This window comes from Danio rerio, chromosome 6 (assembly GCF_049306965.1).
Source record: "Danio rerio strain Tuebingen ecotype United States chromosome 6, GRCz12tu, whole genome shotgun sequence".
Lineage (NCBI taxonomy): Eukaryota > Metazoa > Chordata > Actinopteri > Cypriniformes > Danionidae > Danio > Danio rerio.
Window position 1 is genome coordinate 21,405,497 of NC_133181.1, and position 19,504 is coordinate 21,425,000.

The 19,504-nt window shown below is 37.1% G+C and overlaps 1 protein-coding gene across 3 annotated transcripts in view; it reads left to right on the forward strand.

Annotated features, from left to right (window-relative positions):
- srp68 (signal recognition particle 68) overlaps positions 1–19,504 on the forward strand; it is a 31,410-nt gene that overhangs the window by 4,213 nt on the left and 7,693 nt on the right. For all 3 annotated transcript variants that reach the window (XR_012407324.1, XR_012407325.1, NM_001005401.3), the window contains 8 exon segments: positions 67–207; positions 8,301–8,399; positions 12,505–12,572; positions 12,700–12,853; positions 14,673–14,767; positions 15,242–15,371; positions 16,079–16,154; positions 16,292–16,344. Coding sequence is in view for 1 of the 3 variants with exons in the window: in NM_001005401.3 (NP_001005401.2) it covers positions 67–207; positions 8,301–8,399; positions 12,505–12,572; positions 12,700–12,853; positions 14,673–14,767; positions 15,242–15,371; positions 16,079–16,154; positions 16,292–16,344 (816 nt within the window). In the remaining 2 variants the exon portion in view is untranslated.

Genomic DNA, 19,504 nt, shown 5'->3' on the forward strand with positions numbered 1-19,504 from the left:
AAACCTAACCTTGTTGCTCAGGATATGAACAGCTGCTTATAATTGTTCTCATTTTCTTTCTCTCAGTCATTGATTACTCAGACGAGAGCCAAGCAGGCAGCTGTAATGAGTGAGGTTGAATGGAGAGGCCGTACAGTTCCTATCAAAATTGATAAGGCCAGAATATTTCTGCTGGGTCTGGCTGACAATGAAGCTGCTATTACACAGGTCAGTAAACACACTCTTTTCCTATTCAGTTTTTATTTACATACAGTTCTGTGACTTGATACCAGTAATTCTTCCTGCACAAAAGTTTAAAGAGGACATCAGATGATTTGTTTATTTTTTTTTAGCTAGTTGTCTGACTTGTCTGTCATCTCAGAAAAGCATGAAAGAAAATGCATAGAATGCATTGAGTCCCATCCTCAAAGGAAACAAAGCAGGCGTGAGAAAACTAAAAATGACAAATCATTAAAATCTGACTTCTTGTTCAAGTGCTGGAATTGGCTCCTTTGTGTGTCCATCCAAGAAAATTTTAAAAGGAAAACCCAGAAACTTTGTTTTGATGATTCTTTCTCAGCCAGCATATGTAAAAACATGCCCATCTGATTTTGATTCACTAGTGTCATAGCAAGGTGATCTAAATTATAGCCACCCCTTAATCTGTACATATACACACATAGCTGACTTCTTCACATACAAAGCTCAGTAAAACACTGTTGAAGGATTGGTCAGTTGCACTTCATGCTCTAATACCCAGAACAAGCATGTAACTTCATGTTTTGAGAAGGTTACTATTGCCTCTGACTATTTACAGAAACCACAACAATGTTCATTTATGCCATAAACATTCTGCACTACATAATTTATAAATGCATATTTATACTCTGTATAGTCTGATTTAGGTTTAATTTGACGGTAAGAGAAATGTGCCAATAGTGTAATAGTTGTTTGCCAAGGCCAGCACATCGAAACAGGTCGGTAAATGTGCCAGTCAGTGAGTTGAAGTGGAGGAGTAGCCTCTTTTACTCAATCACAGTTTAGGATTTAAAGGATATAATCTGTTGTTTGGTCATTTCTCACACTAAACTTGCATTTATTGTTTCAGATGTTTCAAATAGATGAATCAGGGCTGTTGCAACCAGCAAATGATTTAGAATATTTTTAACCATTCCTATAGTTTACCTGATTTTTTATTTTTTTTTACCATCTTTTCTCAAAATTTGGAGCAATGTTTGTGACAGAATAGCAAAAAAATGATTGGGAGATTTAGAAAAATTAATTATATTTATGTTGATTCTGGTCTTTTCTAGATTTACATATGATTGTCAAAATGAGCTGATTTTTTTCCTCTGCGTTCTCACTAAAAACAGCTGGATCTTTTAAAGTCTATCAAGTAGTATAAAGTAAATAATTAAGAATCAGAGCACTTTTCTTCCATGTTTAGTTCAGAATATAATGAAACCAATAATTGAAAAACAAACAAACAGGTAAATAACAAATTGATTGAAATGAGTGTGTGAAATAGCATGGCAGAGTATGCTTATGGTAACAAACATGCATCTGTTGATACAATGCACATACCCTAATTCAAACTGTCTTTAGCTGATTGTGTGTTGCAAAAATATCACACAAGCCACCCACTGGACATGTAGTGCAGCACCATACCTAAAATGAGATTTATTTGCTCCATAGATACTGTTTTTCGGATTTTCATATGGTTAACATGACATTTTACAACATGCACTGTTTCACGGCTGGTGAGAGTGTGCTCACTTCAAAGCAGAAATTCAGATATACTTATATGCACACAACAGTTCTGCCAGGTTCTCGAATATTATTGGCTGATAGCCATGCAATATTCTGCAATATCAGTACTCGTATAGCTTCCTCACGCTTCTGTATTACACCCACAAGTTTCACCAGCGCATGCAATGTCTCTCTATATGGCCACTTTCTGTGTGTTCAGGCCCGGCGCCAGGAAGTCAAAACTGAGGGGGCACTTTAAATCCATAGGGGGGCACTAGACCTGGTGACTGATTTTGGTCTCTTGTTTCTTTTATTTAGGCTATTTATTCACATTTATTATTACTTCATTACTGCCTAAGTTACTGACCTAAGGCAGTAATATAGGCTACGTTTTAATAGTAATAACAATATGCAGTTTCGCTATTACGAATTTTATTAACGATGGTAATGCATACCGCTTATAATGCAGACGGATGATGGCTTCAGTGCCAAACGAGTGCTTTAAATCATATGTTATTCTCCTTATTTCCGTTTTATTTAAAAAAAAACAGGCCTATGAATGTTTAAAGTTTTAGGTAAAGACGTCAAATTATGCCCACACATGCAAGCTGACCGACGATCAGAATATTCATTTAACCGGTAAATAAATATAGTGAAATCAGCTTAACCGAGTCATCACGCTTCACGTAGCCCCAACCAACATCAGTGTTAGGGAAAAGCTAAATGTTACAATCTAATGTCATTTAAAACAATTACTTAGTTACATTTTAATGCATTAGTGTTGCCAGAAAAATACCTTAAAAAGATACCAAAATTCACATGTTATTACCGTGAAAATTGGTTAAATTTTGGCACGGATAACACGCAACTCAATATGCTATGTGACTTTTTTTTCCTCATTTTAAATGTAAAAACAAAGCTTTATCTTAGGCTATCATAAGTGTGTTTTTTTTCGTGATATTGTAAACCATCATAAACCATTAGGTTACTATGCCTACCCGTCATTTTATTTATTAATTATTTTATTTATTAAGCCTTTTTTTAATAGCTTGTTTTCAGGTTATTTTCATTTTATGGCCATGAGCTACAAGTCAAAACAAACTCTATGTTGTATTTTAGCTCTTAAAATAGATCTACAATATATTTTATGTTGTTTAATTTTGCATGAGCAAATAGCAGTATAGCCTAAAGACATATTTTTTTAAAAGAGTATCATTCTGCTTACCTGCAGCACGTGAGAGGTTTCTCGGTTGATCCGCGATAAATCCACTTAAGCACTATATACCTATTCCATTTATGCATTAGTGTTGCCAGAAAAATACCTTAAAAAGATACCAAAATTCACATGTTATTACCGTGAAAATTGGTTAAATTTTGGCACGGATAACACGCAACTCAATATGCTATGTGACTTTTTTTTCCTCATTTTAAATGTAAAAACAAAGCTTTATCTTAGGCTATCATAAGTGTGTTTTTTTTCGTGATATTGTAAACCATCATAAACCATTAGGTTACTATGCCTACCCGTCATTTTATTTATTAATTATTTTATTTATTAAGCCTTTTTTTAATAGCTTGTTTTCAGGTTATTTTCATTTTATGGCCATGAGCTACAAGTCAAAACAAACTCTATGTTGTATTTTAGCTCTTAAAATAGATCTACAATATATTTTATGTTGTTTAATTTTGCATGAGCAAATAGCAGTATAGCCTAAAGACATATTTTTTTAAAAGAGTATCATTCTGCTTACCTGCAGCACGTGAGAGGTTTCTCGGTTGATCCGCGATAAATCCACTTAAGCACTATATACCTATTCCATTTATAACACTGCCAAACTTGACTAATAAACGCAAAAGGCATTTATTATGTGTTATACCTTGACTGCTGCTGCATAATGGGATGTTTCTCTACACAACTGTAAAAGTGCGCTTTTAAGCAAAATGAAAGCAAACATTCAAAGGGTTCTGCGTTTTGTCAATTTTAGCTTAATTGTAATAATATAAATAATAATATTAATAAATAAATTAAAATATTATTTATAGTGTAGTCTACTGTGGGACTGTGCAGTGAACTATTTGTTTTCATTAAAACATTTTTATTAGGCTACATCTTCCAGAACTAATAAATGACTGGCAGTTGCGTCTCTGCTAAAATTAATTTAACAGCAAATTTCTTATGTGTTTTTTTTCCTTTTAGAGCTCAAGAGAGTTGTGTTTAAATAATTAGTTAACCAAAACATGTAATGAATTAAGCTGCTCCTATCATGTCACCCACTTTTCTCCCTTGTGAGGTGAGTGCGCCTCCATCGCCGTGTGCGCGTTTTAAAGGCTATTTACGGGCGCACCTGACCTGACGCGGGGACCGGATCTCTGGACTAGCTTTAATCTCACCATTTTCATAATTCAATTGCTATGTCAAATATTTTAAAATATTTAAATGTGTGTTCTTAAGGTTGGAACCGACGGGGGTGTTAATAATTAATGACAGAAATAATTTTCAGTTTGAGTGAACAATCCTTTATAAAAACTGGGGGGGGGCACAAACTCTTTCTGAGGGGGCAATGCCCCCCTTTGCCCCCCCGTAGCGCTGGGCCTGCGTGTGTTTTACATTTGACTTGACAAAAAACGTGAACAATTTGGTATTATTTAAACATGCTTAAAATGCGAATAAATATAAAAAACACTTGTCAAATTTTATTTTAGAGACTAGGCATGAGGTTCAGCTATGTCCTTCTCATTTTCTGTGTCTGATTCAGGATAAAACTGATATGGCTGTGCTGACATTGCACTACAGGAGCAAAGCGCATGCTTGTAGAGGCATGATGCTTCCTGCTGACGTGGAACCAATCCACAAATCCCAACACATTTGGTTCGTTGACCAAGTAGAGCTGTTTAAGGGCGGGCATTTGGAGGAACCAGGATATGATGGTGGTTTTCATGTTAGCTGAGTAGCAATATAAAAAATGTAAGATATGTGAAAATAACTTGATTTTTAAAAAATACATTTATTTTTACAACTGCAGCACAAACATAAATTGATTTGCTCCTAATAAACACCGCTGAGCCTTAAAATCCACTCTGCGCCAATCCTTTAATACAACTCAATACATTAATTTATAATTACACTGATCTTGATTTTTCATGGCTGACTGTAATATGGCTGATTCCATATTTTAGAAACCAGAAAAAATAGTGTGACAATTCTTTTATGTGCTTTATTACATGCGGATTAAATATAATAAAAAATGATGTAAAAACAACTGTATTCATCATAAGTTTTTGTGAAGTTATACTACATCAAACATGCCTTCATCTAAACTGAACTATTATTCATATAATGACTCTCATCCAGCAGGTGGCGCCTATAGACCAGCAGGAATAATGGAGTTGATTTATTTACTGCAGTCAACAAAACAGTGACGTCAAATCCTGCAGGATTTTATCATTTTCATAAACCACAGAGCATCCCAGTATTCTCATATTAAGTTTAGACAAACTTTAGCATTCAACTTTACATTACATAATTAAATGATAAAAAAGAGCATTTAAGACTTTATAATATAAATAATTATTAAATTTCTCAGAATTGATCCATCAACTTTTAATAGTTTAACACCTCGCAAACATTCGGGTACATTTTGTGTGTGAGTTACAGATATATTGATGTCAATCATCTTTCATCATCAGAGACATCCCTTCTCTGCCTGTCTTATGCTGGGTTCACACCAAAATCATGAATTAAGTATTTGTGCCAAAGTCCATCCTAATGTGTGAGTAGAAACCAAATTATTGCCACACAGCCCGAATGATGCAGAATGCACGAAAAAATTTCACAGTTTTTGTCCCATGCAAGTTCAAATAACTGAACTCAAGTGAAAGTAACGTGGAGCTCTGTGCTCATTCATTTAACTCTTTATGTTTTGTGTCATTTCTTAAGCACGCATGAGCAAACACTGAGTTGCAGGGTTGCAGTCTAGTTGTCTAACCCGCAAATCACGCAAAAAATACTTTAGGTGTTTCCAGAATTGCATACTTGTACACTATTCTACTCCATTTTATAGTGTAAATAGTGTTAGTGGAGCATTCCAACTGAAAAGTCTAAAAAATAAGCGCACTTTAAACACCCTAATAATGCACTTATTCAACCGTTAAGAAGAAGTGTGGAATGTTGAACACTTCATGCACTCAACAGCTGCTGCTTTGCTCGTGTAGCAGAAAGGGTGGAGCTTTCAGGCACTTATGTTGGATTACTTTATTTATTTTAGACTGTGCAAAATTCTCTTACAAGAGTGATTATACCACCTTTTGATGGTGAATATAGTTATACTCATGGCAGGTATTATCTGGTAGTTTGGTAACTAATTTGGCAAACGTCATTTGGGAAACTGATTGAATTTGCGTCTAGTTACAAAAATAAATAAAATAAAAAACATTGGTGTTCCATTTGAAATGACCCTACATACATATACTATGCTGTTGAGTTTAAGTGCATAGTGTATGATGTATCATTTGGGACACAAAGTTTTTAATCTTGATTATCACAGATAGGGTCACTTGCATTTGTGTGTGTGTTTGTAATATAAATTGAAAAAATACAAATACAAAAAAATACAAATTTTATTTGTTAAAACCATTTGCTTTTGAAGTGCTATACTTTCAATTCATTTGCCACTATAGTTTAACACTAAAAACACCAAAACAGTGTGCAGTAAATGGTACAATATTTGTTTATGCTTCAGTATGCTGTAGTCATTTAATCAATATTATGTATTGTTTACACCTGATATTAAGAAATAATTACTAGTGGCAATAATAAGTGGCAATGTCTAAGTACAGGTGCAGATGAGTGCTTAAGGTTAGCACTTGTCCACTTTTTTTTCACATCCAGAGGTTGTTGAAAACGCGCAAGACCTCTTTCTTGTCTTCACTGGTAAATGCTTATGGATACTGGCATCTTCCCCACCCATGCCACACCTCAACTGAAGCATGCTCATGTCTGTGGTATGCTGTTTCATCTGAAACCGACTGCATTCTCTACAGAATAACCACTCACAGGGAATGTGTTCAGTTTGTTTGACTCTGTGTTTTGAGATATGGCGTGTGGACACAAGAAAGTTCCAAAAAAGACTTGATTTTACCCAAAAAGTACTACAAAGTTAAGAAAACTATCAAAAACAAAGTTTGAATTTTAGGCTAATGAAACAAGACCACAATAAAATACAAAACAAACTCTAGAAAACCAACATGTATTTAAATTCAAATGGTGGGTCCACTTTCACAACACAGACGTAAAAATTAGTATTTAAAACTAAATTGAATACAATCACAAATCAGCCTTTTCCAAGAAGAGACACAACACATTGTATGATCTGGTAGACAGCAGCATCACTGTTCATTCTTGTTCGATCCACCTTCTGGTAACTTCAACTCAACAGATATTACACCATAAGGAATAGAAACAGTACAATGCAATTTAGAATGTGTGCACACCACACCAGCAAACAAAGTGCTTAAAGTGAATGAAAGATTAGCAATAAACAAACTAACTCCACAGTGTGCTGCTCAATATGATTACAGGAAAAAAAGTGGAGTAAAAACAAAACTTGTATTGGTCTTTATTTCATAACCATACTGAAATGTGTGTGTACATTTGTGTCAAAGAATGAAACTGAATGCATGTAGTGGCCACAGAAATGGCTACCACTGTGTTCTCACTATGGCACAAGTTCTTGCTGCTTTTCAAACACTGTCTAGCATTAACTGAAATTCTGGTTTACCCAGTTGCAGCTAGTAGCAAGGTGTAGTTTTGGCGTGACTACAGTCTGTCTGTGGGCGTGTGTGCTAAGTTTTGTTTCTGGAAATTCTGGATAATCAAATATGCATTTTTAATGACAGACAATTGTTTCATTGTGGAATTAGAATGTTATGAATGTTTTAAAATAACTTTGACTCTGGCAGCAGGCTGATCTTTTTTCATATCTATTGCCCCTTAAATGAAAAAATCTACTATTATCCACTAACTATGACACTTGTCATAGATCTTTATACCTGATCATTTTTTACCAGTTTTTCTTTGTGAGCACCCAGAGATGCACCACAAATTTATTGTGAAACCCTAAAAATCACAATAATGCACATGCAGCACACTAAATACAAGTATCTTGACTAAACCACGGCGAATGAAGTTCTGCACAAGACTTTTGGCCAGCGGAGAAATTAAAATGGTCGTGCCCAACTGAGTCTGGTTCTCTCAAGGTTTTTTTTCTTCACTCCCATCAGGTGAAGTTTTTTTTCCCTCTCCGCTGTCGCCACTGCCTCGCATGGTTCAGGATTGGTAGAGCTACGCATCGATGAATTTGCTCTTCAGTGTTTGAACTCTCAGTAATGATTAAATCACACTGAACAGAGCTAAACTGAACTGAACTGAACTTGAACACTAAAACCTGAACCACACTGTTCCAGTTACTATGACCATTTATGTGAAGCTGCTTTGACACAATCTACATTGTAAAAGCGCTATACAAATAAAGCTGAATTGAATTGAATTGAACTATTATTATAACTGTTCACAGGCAGATAATGAAGAGACTAAGGAGCACCTGTATGAGAGTCTGCTGGCAGAGTGTAGAGACACCATCCAGGCTGTCAGGGAGGAGCTCAGGACTGATGTGGTGAGAGACTTATTAATAACACCTCTTACACTTCCTTAATGTGCAATATACATTTGCATTAGACATTTAGAAAATATTTAGTAACATTTTACGATACAGAACACAGTTCATATTAATGTATTTACTGTGAACAAACAATGAAAATCTTTTTTTTTTTTTTTTTTTTTTTTTGAATGTTATTCTTTTTAATGTTAATAAATGAACATACAGTTTTCATTGTTAGTTCACAGTGCATTAATGTTTACAAGCACAGTGCTGGATTTTAAAAATAATTAATAATAATATTTTTAACAGAGTGGGGTCACGTGACATGTAGGGAAAATAACTGGAAAAATCAACTTGGAAAAATGTATCAATTATAGGTTCTGAATGTTGATTTCGAGTACTTTAATTAATCGCCCAGCCCTTGTCAAGAACCCAATTAAGTTTAGTGCATCGCAAAACCAGAAGTCAACACAACAACAAGGTGGTCTTTTGCCACCTCAAACTTCAACCTTCAGACTCCTCTCCAAGCCTTGTGAGGACCAGGAACTGATCACCAGCAAACCCACATGGAAACCTAGTTTAACAGTGGGAGTTCTCCACATCACAGAAGGAATGCAAGTCTTGGAATGCAACTATAATCCTTTTACACTTCTATACAACCTGTAAAAATGTGTGGGAGTGTGTTTGTGTTAGATGCTAGTTTCTGTTAGAAGAGTCAAAGTTTCATTTTGTATTTAATGAAAAGTGCATATTTATGAATATACTGCCTTAAACTTAGATATTGAGTTTATTAATGGGTTTTTACTGTATTTTACTATATACTCCTGGTGCGGCCTCAGCAGGATGTTCATTATTCACCAGGTGGCGGCTGGGGCCCGGTGCAGTTAGAAGGAAAGGTTGCTGTTCTGGCAGTGGTCATTTGGGGTGCTGAAGGCAGTTTTGTTTCTCTAGATTTGGGAGAAGGGGGGACTGGCCAATAACCCTTTATTAAATCCAGTGTTGAGTTGTACCAGGCCTTGCCAAGCCGCTCCAGGAGTTCATCCACTTTGGACATGGGGTAGCTGTCAAATACGGAAATTTTGTTTAGTCACTGGACGTCTTATGATTTAACCCAAAAAATTACCAGTCTGTCAGATGAAGAAGAGCCGGAGTCAGAGATTCAAATAAATAAATTTAAAAGAAAAAGTTCTAAAAGTTCAAATAAAAAAAAAAAGTTCATTGCAGATAGTTTGCAGTTTCATCAGCAGAAGCCAGCTTCAGCACTTGCAATGAGTTCCTAGGCTGCTCTGCTTACATTAACAATTATACTCTCACATAACGACTTTAACGGACTCATACATATAGATGTTTTACCTGATTGGTTAAAACACAGATAGACTAGGATCATTTCCACGTGGGTGAGTGCGTACAATTCTGAACAATATCTCAAGCATATAAACGTCAGACATCCACTAGACTGTTTAGAACTGATTCCAGACTTATGAAACTGATCCACAATCAAATAGAACACAAACACTTAATGTACAATTGGTTTCTTACCCAAGGCTGAGTGTATTCTCAGCTGTTTTTATCAAAACTGGTTAAAAACCAGTATAATCTACATTCAGGCAGTTATATTCTTACTTCACAAAGTCTATCTTAAATAAAAAGTAGAATCACTTTAAAAGAATTAACCGTAAAAACAGCAAAATCACTTTAGACATTTTAGATCATATTAACTCATAGAAATAACAATGGAAACGGTTTCGTCCAGTCCTCAGCCCTCAAGGTCTCAGTGACCTCTGACCTAGTTTGGTGGCTTCTGAAAATAGTTATAAAGAGATAAGCAAATGTGCTGAACATTCTTATATTAAGCAATGTGTTAACTTTACTCATTATTCAATAATCATTTTTAATAAAAATGAGAAACAGGATGATGAGAAAAGGATAAACGTTGAGCGATGCTGAGACAGATTGGAAGTTAGAAATCCAAATCCTTCAGGACCATCACGACAGGGCTGGACCAGGATCTCTTTGATATTTTAATGCCTCTGAGCTGTCTCATGCTGGTGATCTCTTCTATCGCCACCCGATGTGCCTCACATACCTGTTTCATTGGGGGGCGTCCTGATCTCGTGCTGGACGACATGATTTCACCTGGGCTGCTATGTGATCTGACTGACCAGGGCAGCCAGCTTGCTTATCTGACTTGCTCACAACTCTCCTCTGAGATATACAATGGGAGTGGCATCTTAAGAGAAAGTAGCGAGCTGGCCTGATGGTGGGGTCTATCTTTTCAACAGGTTTAGGTGGTATATCTGTTTCTCTCAACTCTGTTCCTGCCAACGAACACACTAGGACTTTGCCATATGTTCTTTGATGCAGTGGGGACTTTGTTGCTGCTGTTCCAAGGCCTCCCTTATGTTGATCAAACCCCAGCCAGTCTCCTTTCAGGAGGATGGGATTGGTAAGTCTCTCACCATGCCTACTTCTGTAGGCCAGGCTCCAGGAAATGCCAAGATCATTATTCAGCAAGCTGGTACGTGACGTGTATCTCCGTGCATGTGGTGGGTATTGTGGCTTTGTTATTGGCTCAGGGTGTCACTACTTCCAGCTGAACTAGAGTAACAGAACTCCCTGAATCTAGCACTGCCGTCACTGATTGTCTTTCTAGCTGGATGGTTCAAGTGGGCAATCCACAAATCCCAGGATTGTGGACAATGAAGAGGGTTACCAAGCTTGGACGTCAAGGGAAGTGGCTTCGATGGTTACTGTCTTATCCATGGCATTGGGGACCACTGGTCTGCTCACTGGTCGCAAGGTGCCCTACAGTGGTTGGGAATCCACGTTCATAGCCTGCTCTCTCTCCAGCATCTTGGTTAAACATTACCTAGGTCAACTCCATCGCCACCACTAGTTCAGCTTTGTTCATGGGGTTTCTCATACTTGCTAGCCCTCTAAACCAGCAAGGAAGCACCTGTAGCAGATAGTCGATCCACACTTTCTCAGTGACTTGAGTAGCAGTGGGACTAGAAGCCACTAGCTACAAGCCACATATGCACGAGGCACGTAAGCTGGGTTGCCTATACTCTAATGGTATTATCACTGTGGTATATCTAATGGTATTATACATATTTTCACTGTATGACCATTTGAAAAGAATTGCTGCACTGCACCCACCAGTAAGAGCCAGACGCAGGCTAATTTCTCTTAACTTCACTATCCCCTAATCATCATTCTGTGGGGCTTGTAGGAAATAATAATATTTATTGTTTAATAATTTTGTGAGGTACAGGCACACGCAGGCAGCAGCTTTCTGTAGCCTCTCAGTCCTCTGCTCAGTACGCGCCCATCTAGCACAAGTGTTGGGTCTAGGCAATGCCATGATATTGCACCCCAAACCATTACTGATCCACTCCCATGCTTCACTCTGGGCATACAACAGTCTGAGTGGTATGCTTCTTTGGGGCTTCTCCACACTTTAACTCTCTTGGATGCGGGAAAGAAAGTGAAGGTGCCCTCATCTGAGAACAATGCATGTTTTACATTGACCACAGCCCAATATTTTTGCTGCTGACACCATTGAAACTAACATTTGGTGTTATCATGAGTGACCAAAGGTCTGGCAATAGCAATCTAGGTTAGCACTCGAACATCCACGCCAGAGTTACTCCTGTAGGATGTTGTTTGTTCCTCTTGGTGGTATGCTGACATTACCCTGGATCACATTGGCTCTTGAATCATCACAAAGACTTGCTGTCTTGGTTACTTATGTGCCAGCGAGATGCACACAAACAATTGTCCTGTTTTAAATGGTCACCCATAATATTGTGTGTGTGTGTATATTTTAAGCAAATCTGTGCCATTACTTCGCTAAATAAACCTTCACTCTCTGTTTTTACTGGTGTTTGGTTTTATTATTATTAATATTATTATTATTTTCATGATATAGATTTAATAGTTAATATATCATAGAGTACAACACTTTTGTTTATATATTGGATATTTAGAGATTTTTAAAACAAACTTTTCCTTTTCATTTAAGGTTTAAAATGTCATACATACACACACATACACACCACCCCTAGGTTGTGTGCGTGTAGTAAACCAACTTAAAGGTTTGTGTGTCTTGCCACTACAGAAGCAGAGGGAACGAGCCACAGACGTTGCTGAGAGTAGCAAGGTATCTAATCTGCAGTATTTACACAGGTATGTTAATATAACAGCTGCCGTAATGACTGCTAAGGAATCAAATAAAAGCTGTTTATTTTAAGCTGTTTTACTGTGCTTAATGTGCTAAACGTATATCTGTTATTGTCTACATATCTGCATATAGCTATCTTACATATATCAAGTTGTGGACCGTGGTGAAGAGAAATGAGAGCATGGCACATTCACTGCAAACTAAGCTGAAAGAGCCTCAGACTGATGAGAACAAGAGAGGACCGCGACCACAGGATCTCATACGACTCTATGACATCATTCTGCAGGTTCAGATAAATTTATTTATTTGTGTGTGTGTGTGTGTGTGTGTGTGTGTGTGTGTGTGTGTGTGTGTGTGTGTGTGTGTGTGTGTGTGTGTGTGTGTGTGTGTGTGTGTGTGTGTGTGTGTGTGTGTGTGTGTGCGCGCGCGCGCACGTGTCGTGCGTATGTATGGATGTGTCAGTGCTTTCCACACAGACTTTACTTGGGCGGGCCATAACATTAATAATGTTTCTGCTACAAAACAAACAAAAGACTATAATAAATCATTCAATTCAAGGCTGAAAGCTGCAAAACAATCATCAGTAATTAAATAGAAAAATAATATACATCTCAAGAAAGAATGGACAAAAGAAAGAAAAGTCTCACTTCTATCAGTCTTTAAAAGTTTTGGTTTCAGTTTGTGTCCATTTAAATGTTCAGTCTCGTTATGAGCTGATCTTCATTTTTCTGTGGAAAAGCAGGCGAGTCAGCTGACCCAATATATGTGCAGGCAGAGCAGGATTCCCGCGGTGACCACCGGTGCAATACCGCTCTTTGTTGTAAGCCGCAGTTTGTGTAAACTTAGTAAAGGCGAGCTTCTTGGGAGATGATATGTACAGCATTAGATTTTACATTTAGCGGATATTTGTGCTGAACACGCGGTGAATGCAACGCATCGAGATTAGGGCACCTTCTCCGACTCGACTGATCTCAGCTGCCGGATCAACATACACCACATGTCATGATCACGTTTTTAGAAAAAAATCAAAACAGGCCGCACTACACCTATTATATGCAGTCGCACAAATGCTACCAAATATATTATGAGGACACAGATTAATTTTCGGGCGCATATGCGACCAAAATTGTCGCAATTTCGAGCCCCGTCTTTGAAAACAAGTTTCTTAGACTAGGGCCTCATCTCCTGTTTCCAAAATGCATTACAAACTGTTCTACTACGATAATTGTTGATGAAAATGAATTGTTCATCAATAAGATGTACTTGTGTTTACTAACTGTTTATTCAGTTAAACATGCATTTTGAACTGTAGGCCTACATAAGCTCGAAACAGTGATTTTTGATCACCTTAATCTGACTAAAGTCATAATTGAACACAACAGAAATGGAATTAAAATGTGGAGTATGCAAATATTAGTGGCATTATGGAAGTAAACACCGCAATCAAACTATTACTGTCATGTAGGACTTTTCACCATAATTTTCGACAAGATCCACACAAGTGGCTGTCAGTAAAAGACTGCACCCACACGCATCACCAAATGCCGAAGTTTTATTCTTTCTATTTTGCATGCGTTATTAAATTCCATAACTCACTCACTAGTCCTTACTCCTTATTTGTGTCTAATACCCCAGTTTATCACGAGGGGAAGGAATAAAATGTACATGAGTAAATGTGAAACTGCCGAGCTGCAGATAAAACCAAAATTACAGGTAACTCCTACATGAAAGCACTTAACGTAAACACTTTAATTATATTATTGTCTATTAAGGCAAATACCTAGATTTGTATTTGTAAACATAGTCAGAAGTAAGTGAAAGATCCAGAAGGGATATTCTGCTGATTTGAATTTGAAGGGCACTTTTTTTTTCTTTTTTTAGACGGCTCATCGGTCAGGTATACTTCCACGCTAAAATATCAAGGTGAAAGTCAACATAGCTTGCTTAGAACACACTAAGTGGTGCACACGTAGGTGTCCTTGTTAATTTAAATTACATATGTAAGTACTGAGAAGTATTATTGACATGTAGTTACTATATGATTAGGTTTATGGTTAGTTGCTTCTGATTTTTCATAAATTTTTCACCATTTCAATTGTTTCTAGAGTCTTGCTGAGCTGTCATCACTGCAGGGTCTGGAGGAGGATCACACCTTCCAGAAAGAACTGTCCCTCAAGACTTTGGTCTACAAGGCTTACAGGTGATTTTATTTCCTTGGTGGGATCTGCTATACAGATCTTTAGGAGACTATTAACTCTTAATATTACTATAAAATATTCAAATGGCTTAAAACATCTTCAAACAAGTAGAACACTTTCAAGATCGAATCAAAAAGTTGTTTAGTGATGGGTGGGGTGGGGGTGGGGGGAGAAGGTGTTGATCTTATTAAATCTGTATTATACATGAAGATTTGTCCTGCATGTAACTAATGGCAAGTTCAAACTTTAAGATTTTAGCTCAGAGTTTTTTTTTTTTTGTGAAATCGCAGATGAAAGTGCAGTATTGTAGGCAAATCTTTGCTACACTTTCTAAATTCTAAATTCCATTCTATATTCGGGTGCAAACAGAATTTACAATGGGTTTTGTTCAGATCACACTATGTAGGGTGATGTTTACTGTTTGAATAGAAGAACGGGCAATGGATATAAAATGTTTGTTGTTGTGCTTTCGACAGGTGTTTCTACATAGCTCAATCCTATGTTTTGGTGAAGAAGTGGAGTGAAGCTCTTGTTCTTTACGAAAGGGTTCTGAAATATACCAAAGAGGTCCAATCCAAAGCAAAGAGCCTTAGTAACAACCTTAAGGTACTAGACACCACACATTGTTTTTTTTATACAGTGTCCATATTGGATATTTGCTCAAGACTTGCCACAATGGTGAGCTTTAAATAATTCAAAATTAAACAAACAAGGAGGACATAGAGCTCATATTGAAAGGCTTGCTTACACCAAGAACAATATCTGTAATAGTGTTTCTGTAAAATATTAGTTTCCACTGCGTTTTGAACCATTATGGTCCCTTTTATTTTAACCATGAGCCTTTGAACATTGTTTCTTCACATGCTTTCAGATTTTAGTATTTTAATGCACCTTTAATGACAGCATTTCTTTAATTTCATAGAAAATAAATGCCCTAAAACCAGTTTCTACATTATTGTTATACTGTGGTATGGACATAGAAATTACTCTAAATGGCTGTATCACTAAAACAGGCATCTTGCATACAGCAAATGCATTCTGCAGACAATTAATACTGTGAGGGTTTTAATCAGTTGTTACAGATTATTTTTATTATTATATTAATTGTATAATTATATTATTATATTAATAATTATTATTATGTTATATTAATTAGTTATTAATATAATTGTTATTTAGTAATCATAATTTGTAGTTTTAAAGTTAAACATTAAGCTGTGTAGTTCTGCAACATGAAATGGGTTCTATAGTAAAACAGAATTCTATTAAATAAGAGTGCCACTTAGTATTTGTTGTTGTTCCATTCTTTTCAGGATCTTCCTGATGTCCAGGAACTCATTGCTGAGGTCAATGCTGAAAAGTACTCCCTCCAAGCTGCAGCCATCTTAGGTGAGTAGATTTGACCAGAGCAATTTTTCTTGCTCTCATTCTTAATGTGCTAAAATTGGCTTTTTTTTTAGCTCTTTTTTTGTTTTGTTTTGTTTTGTACATTTTTTTTAACACTGATATTTATATTCGTGTTTTAGACACTGAAGACATTGCTGAGTTGCCCTCACAGCAGCAGATTAAAGACACCACGGTAAGAGAGGACATGTTGAATGTGTTTACAGAATTTTCAATACAGGGTCTGTCTTGTTAAAGGCTCATTAAAAATAGTTATAGTTTCTTATGCATATTTGGAATAGTTATACCTTCAGCATAGAGCTGCACAATTATTAGAAAAAAGATCACAATCTCAATATGACCCCTAGACGATCTTAATCCAGCATTTCTACGATTCTGCCAATCATATTTTCAAGTTCAGGAGAAAAGCAAAAAGTCTTTTTCATTGTTTCACATACATTGCCCAGCGATATGGACACCTCCAAATGATGTTAAAAGAGTCACATACTGTATGCATAAGGTATAATTCACCCAGAAGTTAAATTTTTGTCTTCATATAATGCTGTATTCGCGGCCGGGAAATCACATGTGACATGAGCTGCTGACCGTGAGCTGTTACAACAGAGAGGGCAGGCCACGCCCTACTTAATGATAGACGCACTCGCGTCTACTTTTAGTGAGCAGAACCTGCATAGGCTGTGAATAAAAGATCATAAAGTTGTAAATAATATTCAGTTTGTGGCACAGAGTGATCCTTTGAGAGCCGCGCGGCAAGTATGAACAACACTTAGCAGTGAAAATAAAACCGAAAGCGTGTACATCATTTTAAAAAAACATATCGCATTTTAGAGTTATGATTGCGACAAGCATTTGATATGCATTTTCTTTCATAGCGAACACACAGTTGTGCGTGAAAATAAACAGTCAGTATAAATACACTAGCCTATATAATGTTGATTTTACCAGTGAATAAAATGATCTAACAATGTTGTCAAAGACAGATTGCAAGCACATATCTCAAACATAATTCAACATCAGAATTATTATAAGTAGAATATAATTATTTATAGAAACCAGCAGACCTACACATATTATTGTTGTTTTACCATATGTTTGAAAAAAACAATAATAATTGCTGACTCATATTAACATTTATTCTACAGAATCGTGAGAAAATCGGGATCTTTATTTTAAGCAAAAAAAAATGTGATTCTCATTTTAGAATTGTGCAGCTCTACTTCAGCATTGATTGTATTAATTCACTTAATTGCATTTTAGTGGCTCCATTTTTAAAAAATACTGTTTTAATTAGGTGCTTAAGCTTAATTATGAAAGTGACTTTGCAAGCAATTATCACAAACTTCCACACGTGCTTAAGCTAAGGTGACAAACAAACAGTGACTTATCTTAAAGGCAAACGCACAATGAAGCATACATTCAAAAGGGTAGAGGAAATGTGAAAATAAATGAGTGAATAAGTGAATAAGTGAAGCAGGGGAATGACTAAACAAAGACAATTCAGTTTAACCAACTGAAATGCCATCAAACATTTACAAGAGGCCTACAGGCTTATTCTAAACCTGTGTTTAATTAAAATGTAATGATGCTTGCATATGTCTAAGCCATTGAGCTAGTATTCAATGCAGTCTCGGATAAACGTCTTGAGGGTGGCAAAGTTTTCTTTGGTTGAGTGAAGAATGACTTCAGTAATTAGTATTGATCATAATAATAATAATAATAATTCGTTACATTTATATAGCGCTTTTCTGGGCACTCAAAGCGCTTTACACAATGGGGGGGAATCTCCTCATCCACCCCCAGTGTGCAGCATCCACCTGGATGACGCGACGGCAGCCATTTTGCGCCAGACCGCACACCACACACCAGCTGATTGGTGGAGAGGAGACAGAGTGATGATATGCCAATCATGATATGGGAATGGTTAGGAGGCCATGATGGACAGAGGCCAGTGGGCAGATTTGGCCAGGATGCCGGGGTTAAACCCCTACTCTTTTTCGAAGGACATCCTGGGATTTTTAACGACCACAGAGAGTCGGGACCTCGGTTTAACTTCTCATCCGAAAGACGGCGCTCACTGAGCAGTATAGAGTCCCCATCACTATACTGGGGCATTAGGACCCACACAGACCGCAGGTTGGGCACCCCCTGCTGGCCTCACTAACACCACTTCCGGCAGCAACCTAGCTTTCCCAAGTGGTCTCCCATCCAGGTACTGACCGGGCGCAGCCCTGCTTAGCTTCAGTGGGCGACCATGTGAGAGTTGCAGAGAGCTAGCTGCCGGCTAGAATGATCAAAGAATGAGGCATGGCTGGAGCACATGTCATCCACAGTCTTGGGCCAACACGCAACTCTTCTTTCTTGGCCAGTGATATACTGTACAGTGTCTAAGTGGGATAAGTTTCTTTGTTTGATTATTGGTACATTCCCAGTCAAGATGCCTTTTCTCATAGCCTTGGTCCTCATTTTTTGTGTTAAATATTTTCTCACACCCCGATTTAAAAAAAATAATAAATAAATTACTTATGAATTTCTCGTCAGCATCACTAGTATAGCACAGCAATGCTGGTAATGATTGTTGATGTCGTAGTTGACATAATTATTTTTGACCCTACAGCAGCACCTTGCTAAAAACAAAAAGACAAGTTGTTGGTGAGTCTAAGTGTGCTGCTAACAGTGAAGAGGCAGACCTAGTAAACAATGCAAAGCACCAGTCATAAGCCCAAACATTCACACATGTCATTGAGTATCACAATAAAACACTTAGAAGAATAAAATTAATGAAAAGTGTGGTGTACACCTGCTCAATTACAATTGATTTCAGATATTAATGGTACCAGATATGTTAAACAGCACTGCTCGGTGAAAAAATGCTATAGTAGTTTTTACTAAATACTTTAAATTGAACCATAGTATAGTAAAGTGTTTTTTACTGTATATTATAGCATTTACAACCCTCAGTTAATAAATTCTTCAGCATACTGTTGTATTATCTATAATGAACTGAGTGGCGTAGCGGACGGGCCCGCAGGGCACGCACTGAGGGGGGGCCCCGCGTGATTAGGAGACCCCACGTCGTCACGATTTTCAATAATTGAAAATCCGGCAACCGCAATAATCAGTCTTGGGAACAACTGTGGTCGGAGCCAAAGTTCACAGGTCTGTGTTCTCTGAACTCCTCTCAAGCGGTGGAATACTTCATTCTGATTGCTTGCCGTCGAACCGCGTCATAGCTCATACCATAAAGTTGACTTGATTTCAACTCTCCTCGACGGCCACACAGGAGAAGACTCGCCGTGCTTTTCCTCGCCGCTGGTTCTCGTTAAAAATGAATGACT